The sequence below is a fragment of the Myotis brandtii genome, unplaced genomic scaffold, assembly GCF_000412655.1.
Source record: "Myotis brandtii unplaced genomic scaffold, ASM41265v1 scaffold731, whole genome shotgun sequence".
NCBI classification, from domain to species: Eukaryota; Metazoa; Chordata; class Mammalia; order Chiroptera; family Vespertilionidae; genus Myotis; species Myotis brandtii.
In genome coordinates, this window is record NW_005370895.1 from 1,923,220 (window position 1) to 1,932,200 (window position 8,981).

At 52.8% G+C, this 8,981-nt stretch overlaps 1 protein-coding gene across 1 annotated transcript in view; it reads left to right on the plus strand.

Annotated features, from left to right (window-relative positions):
- Window positions 1-8,981, plus strand: part of LARS2 (leucyl-tRNA synthetase 2, mitochondrial) — a 107,718-nt gene that overhangs the window by 90,545 nt on the left and 8,192 nt on the right. The window contains exons 15-18 of the mRNA XM_014530284.1: window positions 2,270-2,370; window positions 4,637-4,819; window positions 6,539-6,708; window positions 8,577-8,654. Coding sequence (XP_014385770.1) covers window positions 2,270-2,370; window positions 4,637-4,819; window positions 6,539-6,708; window positions 8,577-8,654 — 532 coding nt within the window. The remainder of the gene's footprint in view (window positions 1-2,269; window positions 2,371-4,636; window positions 4,820-6,538; window positions 6,709-8,576; window positions 8,655-8,981) is intronic.

The following is an 8,981-nucleotide window of genomic DNA, read 5'->3' on the forward strand; positions in this document are numbered from 1 at the left end:
CATTAATAAGAAAGAAGGGAAGAATGGCACTTGTGTAGACAACTGGCAGTCTGTATCATACATAGCCTCCAGTGGCAGAAGGCAGGGAGAGAGTTCAAGTGTGTCTGCCTGAGTGTGGAGTAGCTTTCCATGCAGTCATGTCTACCTCCCAGGCACACGTGGGAGTCTATATGCAATCATGTCTACCTCCCGGACACACATGGGAGTCTACATGCAATCATGTCTACCTTCTGGGCACACATGAGAGTCTACATGCAGTCATGTCTGCCACCTGGGCACACATGGGAGTCTACCAGAAGAGGCTGATATAATCTGGAAAACCCCCAGGAAAGGGGCCATGATGTTCATTGTGGGATGTAATTCGCTGAATAAACATCTTTAATTTAACTCCAAGATATGGGAGGATTTCTTTCGATGTTAGATTTGGGAGAAGGGCTACAGGATGTGCGTGTTTTTTCCATGGACCCAGAGAGGAGTGCCCTGCTAGGACTTACTGCCCGTTGGTGAGCAGCCGTGTACGTTTAGGCTCCTTTCTCACCTTTCGAGCTGTTGTGTTCCCTCTCCCTTGGCCTAGTCCCTCAGGGCTGTTACCCACCCACCTGGTTTTATGTGAACAATGTCATTGATGCATTTTTTGTTGCAGCCAGGAGGTCAAGGGTTCTTTCTTTGGTATTTCCTACATCGATTTGCTTTTAACTTTAGATCTATGAACTGTCTCTACTAAGGGCCACATTTCATTCTTTACATCATTTCACTGAGGAGTCCCTTCTGCATCTCAGGCCATTCCCCACTCAGTGTCCCCACTGAGTGCCGTGGACTATGAGCTTTGCTCATCCAGAGTTTTTTAATTCCTGGAAAACATTAACTGCATAACCATAGCATTTAAAGAGGAGATTCCATGATGTGGTGCTTATAAGTGGACAAATGTACAATGGTGTTGAAGGTATATATATATATATATATCCCAGTACACTGTGTCTTAACTATAGTGAGTAAGAATGGGTGTGCCTAACCCTGACCAGTGTCCTCAGTGGTTAGAGCATTGGTCCATGCACTGAAGGGTCTCTGGTTCAATTCCCTGTCAAGGGCACATACCTGGGTCACAGGTTCGATCCCTGGCCCTGGTCAGGCACGTAGGGGAGGCAACCAATCAATATGTCTCTCTTTCTCTCTTCCCTCTCCACCCCCTCTTTCCACTCTCTATAAAAATAAAAAATAAATCAATGGGAAAAAATCCTCTGGTGAGGATTAACAAAAAAAATAACATAAAAAATGATACAGATCTATATGGACTGCTGTGGAAAAAAGGACATTCGTATTGTTAAACGAAATGCCACAAAGTAATGTGCACTATGACCACAATGATTTAAATCCACCCAGAAGTCTCTACAACCATATATGTGTATATACAGGTTTGCATGGAAAAGGTTTTGGAAAAAGTCTCCAGACTTTTCCAGGATATTCACCAAACTATTAAGAATAACTGCCTCCTCAGAGGGGAGTAGGCCTGGGGTGGGGGGGTGGCGTTTAATGAACAGAAAGGGTGTATTCGTGTATAATTTGTATGAGTTAGAAATGTCTAACGCAGGCCCTGAATGTAAGGTTAAGGGGAAAGTGTGTGAACAGCCCGTGTGAACCTCCGTGTCCTCCTGGCCCTTCCGTGTGGTTCTGGAAACCTTACGAGTGTTTTCACGCAATCATTCCATTTCATCTCCCTAACGGCCCTTTGAGGCAGATTTCTACTGCCTCCCTTTACGATAAGCACTGATGCTGAGAACGAGTACATTGCCTTGGCTCGTAGAATTCCTTGAGAAGCAGAATGGAGGCTCAAATCCAGGGCTTCCAAAGAAGTTAGTACCTGATGGTTTGACTTAATGTTTTTACCGCTTATTTATTTATGTTAATTGTATTATTGATTATTTATTTATTTATGTATTTTGAGAGAGAGAGAGGAAGGAAAAGGAGAGAGAGAAAAAGAACATGGACTTGTTCCGCTTCTTTGCGCTCTCACGGGTTGCTTCCTGTATGTGCCCTGACTGGAGATCGCACCCGCAACCTTGGCGTATTGGGACGACGCTCTCACCAACTGAGCTCCGTGGCCAGGGCTCTTGCCACTAATTTCTAAGGAGCCATTTGTTCAAGTGGGTTTACACGCGGCAGTGCTCGGCCTACCTGTTTTCAGAGAGGGCTGTCCTCTCTCTCCAACTGCTGTTCTCTGGCTGCTTTGAATACCTCGCCCACCAGTCTTCTTCTCCTGCTCTTTTCGCAGAGAGCCTTTCCATAAGCTGCTGGCCCAAGGCCTTATCAAGGGGCAGACCTTCCGCCTTCCATCTGGTCAGTATCTACGGAGAGAGGAAGTCGATCTCACCGGTAAGAATGGCCCAACCGGTCCCATCCAGGTGGGTGCAGAGGACCGAGGCCAGGCCTGAGAGTCACTGAGAAAGGCCTTGGCTGGGTGCGAAGCAGGAGCGGGGCCTGTGGCCTCCTGGTCTCAGCCTCAGCTGGCTCTGGGCCCGCCCTCTGAAGGCGGCCGGGCCCCATCCAATCCAGCCTGTTAGCTACTGGCGGGTGTTCATCCGTATGTAACATGGAGCCAGTCGGGCGCCGCCTCCTGTCCCAGTTCGTGTTTGACAGCCCCTGTCAGGGACAGCTCCCAGCCAGGAGACTGGGGTCCCCCCGCGTTTCTGCCACATGGTTTAAAGGCGCATTGGAGAAGCTGGGGGCCACCTCTCTACTTGCTCCCGCAGCCCCCGCAGCCACCTGTCCAGGTCCAGCGCTGCCTGGTGGACGCCCTCCCTCATTCCCTGGACAGCCCTCCACTCCCCCCGCTCTCCTGAGCCTCTCCCTCCACCCTGTGCTTCACTCTTCTCACAGAGAGCGTCTCCCACCGGCTCCTTCGGTGGCGTGATGAGCACATGTCCTGTGCACCCAGCACACAAAGTAAACGACATGTTCAGAAATGCGGAAGGGGGTGACACGGAGGCAGCTGTGAGAAACCCCCAGCACTGTGGCCCTGAAATTCTTTAGCAAACCAGCGCATAATGGGTGAGATTAGGTGAAGCCAACACCCCTTAAATGGTCGGCAGCCTCCCACGCCAAGCAGTAGAGGAGTTACCTAATCAAAGGGGTCATATGTCCGGTTAGCAGTGGTCACCGTGGGAGAAAAAGGAGCTGGAGAAGCAGAAGTTGGCAGTGTTTCTCCAGCACGGACCAGGGGCACACAAATCCAGCTCTGAGGGAAGCGGTCAGGGCACAAAGGCACCAGCCGAGGGCGTGAGCGAGGCCTGACAGCCAGCCACGTACCAGACGAGGCACCTCAGGGCCACATCTGCCAGGAGGGGCCATTTTAACTCCTCAGCTTCCCTGCCCAGAAAGATGCCTTTTTCCTGATTCTCCTGGTTCGCACAGCAGGGCTGTATATGCGAGCACAGCCCGGAGCAGTGGTGGGGGGCCCCGGGGGGCAGTGGTTCCCTGAGCCTCAGCACAGCCTGCACCCAACAGCTCCCTCTGCTCCGAGGCCAGTGTTGTGAACATCTCTCCCTTCTCACGGAGACTTGTCCCCGGGAGCGAAACCGAGGGTCAGCGGGGTAGGCCTCCATCCACTTAGTGTGTGTTCCTCTCCTGAAGTGTGGACTTGGCTTTTAGGCACATGTTTCGGTCCCTTGGGCATTTGACAGTTTTAGCACAAGGATGTGGGGGCATCACCCCAGCGCAGCTGCAGGAAATACCAGCAGCCCCACCTCGTGGGGGACGTCCCCAGGCCACTCCTCTCTCCTCCCTCTCCTCCAGCCCCTGGTTCCTCTTCCTGCTTCTCTCTGTCCTGTTTTCCAGGCTTGGATTCTGCTCGCCCCTAATTTCCGTTTGCAAAGTGACCTTAGGGAGCCACTGTGCCAGGTCTTGCCCCATCTCTCTAGGTTTTTATGGCTGCAAGTGCCCAACGCCATCCAAATAGAGCTTCTGTCTCCTAGTTCCAGGTCCTGAGAAAGAGGCTTAGCCTGGTCAGATGTCCTTCCTGGCCCCGGCCTCCTCCAAACATGGCCATTTCAGGCCTCCTCTGTCAGCATCCTCTGGGCCACTGCGTGTGGGTGGGAAGGAGACACTTGCAAGGACAGGGCGTGGCTCTGGCAGCACCGAGGGACCACATTCGTGTGAGCCCAGTGAGTTAGCTCCGTGGCCTTGACAGTGTGAGATCATTGGTGACTAAGACCTGGACTAAAGGCCAGTGACCGAGACGCAGGGCGCTGTGCTGCTCTGAGGCCTCGCTGGTCAACCGCCAGCTCCCATAGGAAACCCCAGATCCACAAAGAAAACAGCAATGCCTATGAGTCCTTCTTATCCTTCCTCATTTCCTCTTTGGTACATACTTTTATTAAAGGAGAGATTGCTTTGTCTTATTTTGTGGTTGAGGAAAAATTATATTCATGAAGGAAGATTTGTGGTAGGAGGTGAGCCTCATTCACGTAAAAACATTTTTTGTCATATAATGCGGATGGAGCGAGAGGGGCTTATTCAGTGAATTAGCAGCGTTCCCGTGGGCAGTTGTAACTGCTCACCCACTGTTTTCTTATTGAATGTATTTTCATAGAATCAGTTCAGAGTTGCACAGGCCGTACCTACGTATTATTTTGGCATCTAGGTTCTGTCCCTGTTCATGCAAAAACAAAGGAGAAGCTGGAGGTGACGTGGGAGAAGATGAGCAAGTCCAAGCACAATGGGGTGGACCCTGAGGAGGTGGTGCAGCAGTACGGCATCGACACGGTCCGCCTCTACCTCCTCTTCGCTGCCCCCCCAGAGAAGGATATCTTGTGGGACGTCAAGAGTAAGTCGCCTGCCTCTTCCTGCTCGGCCCCCTTTGTCATCAGCCTGTATGCCGAAGGCATTCGGGGACGCCGCTGTCCTGGCTGAAGGCAGTGGGAGAAGGGTCTAGAGATGGGCTCCGTGGAGCGAGTGGCCGTCTGTCCGCATCAGCCAGGGTGGTGCCCTGGGAGCCCAGTGTCTCAGGTGAATGAGCCTCGGAATCACCCGGGAGCTCGTTGGCATCACGGGCTCCCCGTCCTCACCCCTGCCGCCACGGCCCCAGGGCGGGCCCAGGAGCCTGCCTCCGACAAGCCCATGGACCCAGGTTCCACGAGGACCCACCTTGAGAACGTCTCCTTGGAGCCACACTGGCCTCCATGCTGCCCCTGGGTCCCTGATCTGCCCTGACAGGGTTTTTCTAGAAGTGCCATCACCCTCATCAGTCCAGAAACCCAGCCTGGGCCTGGGCCTGGGCCTGCTGTCACCTGACCTCTCTTCGGTCGCCACAGCCTCCAGAGCCCCCTTGGGGAAGTCTCTCTCGAAGCCATTTAGATCTGCAACGGCATAAAGGAAATAATCTTGGATTTATTATATTGTTATATGTACACATCACATACTTATAAATAGCATAAGTGTTTTTAATACACACATTACATATTTAACATGGGGAGTATGTGGCATGCATATTACATACTTACAAGTAATATGTATGATAAATATGTAAAATAATCTGGGTGTCCTGGGTCCCTGTCCAGCGGCCATTCACGCTTCCTCGGTGATCTGCTCATGCGTGTGACGGGAAGATGCACGCAGATGCCTGGACCACCCCCTAGTTTGCCACCTCATGTCTAGTGAGCAGGGTGGCCGGAGGAGCCATCACAGGGGCCAGTCCTGGGCCTGCAGCCTTAGAACCCGGGAAGTGCAGACCTGGGGGTGCAGTTCTGCTCCCTCCCCCATGCAGGCAGCCTCCAGGCAGCTGCTCCTAGCGAGCCTTCCCCAAGGTCTGTGTGCATCAGGCTTAGGAGCGCCTAGTCCAGTGGCCCAGGAGGAAAGACTGGCCTGGCCTTCATCTGGCTGACCCTTGATCCAGGGCGACGGGATGAGGCGCTCAGCTTCTCCTGGAAATCAGATCAGCACCCAGATTGGATGAGCAAGGTTGACATAGTCAGTCCACACGTCTGGCAAGGACACGTGGTGTGCAAACAGCTGTGCTGTACGCGATGGGCTCCCAGCTGTCTGCAGACCACCGCCCTGAGTGTTACGACATAGGCAGTCCACACGTCTGGCAAGGACACGTCGTGTGCAAACAGTTCATGCTGTACACGGTTGGCTCCCAGCTGTCTGCAGACCACCGCCCTGAGTGTTACCTGCCCAGGTGAGAGGGGACTGTGTCCCCAGGCTCCCTGTTGGTGCCACAGGCACTTACTTCATCAGGCCGTGTGCAGTGCGCACATCCTGGCCGAGCTTCTTAGCTCCCAGGGCAGGGACAGTCATGGGCGGCACTTTAAGCAGCCTTGCCGCCTGGTGCTCAGAGCGTCTGGGTCGCTGAGATCTGATGGAATCGCCCTGGTCTGAGTTCCCAGACAGTGGTGGCCAGGGAGGACCATCCACCTGCCCGTGGATCCATCCACGGGGCACAGCCAAGTGTGTCCTCAGTTCACAGGTGCTTTTCGAGGCTCAGGGGTAACCCAGTCATTCCCATGTGTCTCCCTTTCTCTCTCATCTACCGACACCACCGCAGCTGACGCGCTGCCCGGCGTGCTCAGATGGCAGCAGCGGCTGTGGTCCTTGGCAACCCGCTTCATTGAGGCCAGGGCTTCCGGGGAGGTTCCCAGGCCCCAGCGGCTGAGCAGCGAGGAGAAAGCCGAGGCCCGCAAGCTCTGGGCGTTCAAGAACACGATCATCTCTCAGGTCAGACACTTTCCGGGGACACTGGGCGACTCTGTAACAGGCACTTGAGGTTTGTGTGGCCACCTTCTCTCGGTGGGCCCACGTGAGTCTTCCTCTTCATTGTGGTGGCCCCACTGGCCTTGAGTAATCCATCTACTGCTTTGACATTTCGCCAAGGCGGAGCGAAAGTGCAGTCATTCTTGTGGAGGTGGCCCGGATCTCAGGGAGCTGCCCTGTCTCCATGTGTCCATACCTAACATGTGCGGGCAGAGTCCAGCTCAGGATCACGCTGATTACACTAACACCTTAGAGCAACAGAAGCAGAATTTGAGAGGTGAAAGGGCATGAAGGACTCTCTTCTTTTGCATCCGCATTCTACAGATGGGGATAGAGACGAGGCACAGAGAGGTTAAGCGTCTTTCGGAAAGTCACACAGCTGGTGAGGAGCCAAGAGACTAGAATCCAAGTTCCCTGGTGCAGGACGTGCCCAGCCAGTGACTTTGTTACACAGTATCTGTGTGAGTTATTGTGGGTTAATGTTTGCAAATAAATGATTTATTCATGTTACATTCTTAGAGAATAGTGTATTATTGTCTAAATCATTTAAAAATATTCTTCATCGATAACAAAAACCTTTAATTTTTTTTTTAAATCTAGGAATCTGCTCTAATACAATGATATTTGCCTTTTTTTTCTTTTTTTTTTTAAGTTGGAACTTTTTTTTATCCTCACCTGAGAATATTTTTTTAATTGATTTTTAGAGAGCGAGGGAGACAGAGGGAGAGAAGTAGTGATGTTACCTGTATGTGCCCCAACCGGGGATCTAACCCACAACTTGGGTATGTGCCCTGACCCGGAATTGAACCCACCACCTGTTGGTGTGGAAGATGATGCTCCAATCACCTGGGCCACCAGGGCGACATTTGCCTTTTAAGAACTTGGTGAAAAAATGTCAGTCTCTGAAAGAAGGCATTTAGGAATTCTGAAGCCATTTTTAACGGGTACCAGAGACCCCAGATGCTCCTCGGTTGTGTTGTTGTTTTTTTAATGTGCTGATTCAAATGTATAAAGTCAGCCACGGTCACTTCTGGATGCTGGTAACCGATGACATTGAAGAAGGGTGTTGTTCCTCTCTGGCTGTGTAACCTGACGTGGCCCCGAGCGCAGCCTGCTCTCGTTTGGGGACACCTCCTCGGCTTCCTTTCCGCCCTCCGTCCTCTGCCCTCAGTCCTCTGGCGTGGAGACCGGAGGCAGGGAGCGCGCTGGTGCTCTGAGTGGCGCCTGAGGGATTGTTTTCATTCCACATACTTTCTCTCTGGGCCTGGCAAGTCCTTCTGCCCTGTCAGAGAATAGCAGTGGGTTATTTCAACACAGCGGGGACTCTGGACATCTTAAAGATGTGTTCTTTCTCTGTCTCCTCGCCCACGGTCAGAATGGGAAAGCACGCACAGGGCAAAGCTGACAAATCGTATTCGTCCTCTGAGGTCGACTGCACGTTGGAAAATGGAAGACGAACCTTGTCCACGCGTTGATCCTCCTCCTTATGAATCGAAGCCGCGCAGCCGAGGGGACGGGCCGTCCTTTACCCGTCTCCTGTCCACTCTGGCTTCCGTGTGTGCTCATCGGGGGTCCTGCCTCCTGCTCCCCGCGTTTTCTTAAGGACCCGCCGTGAGCACCAGCACCTCCCAGCTGTGGGGGAAGAGGAACCATCAACATGGTTTTAACACTCTGTGCTGATGAAACATTATCGTGATGAGTTGAGCCAGTGAACACGTGTAAATAGCTATGGTTGCATTCATTTAATTCACACTTTTGGATGAGGCCCTGTTTCTTTGTGGAAAGCTTGGAGGAGTTCTGAAGAAAGTGAATAATTCAACTTTCACCCCTAGGTGACCGCCCACTTCACGGAGGACTTCTCTCTGAACTCTGCCATTTCTCATCTGATGGGACTCAGCGGGGCCCTCTTGGTAAGCGGCCTGTCTGTCCTCGTGGGCTGTAGCCGAGGTGCCGGCAAGGGCTCAGGCCGGGGGCTGAGCAGGACCACAGTGTCACCTTCTTAATCTCAAAGAAGCATTTTGTCCGTAGTCACAGCCTCGTCTTAGAGCTGGAAGGTGCCGAAAGATTATCTGGTCCTAGCCCCCTCCACCACCCTCCCCCGAGTTTTGGTGATGAGGACGCAGAGGCCTAGGTGGTGGGTTGACAACTCCAGGAGCAGCCCAGGGCCTCCGAGCCTTCCAGCTGTGCCTCCTCTTCCTGCTCCCACTGCCTGGGCTCCTGTGACTTACCCCCCACCC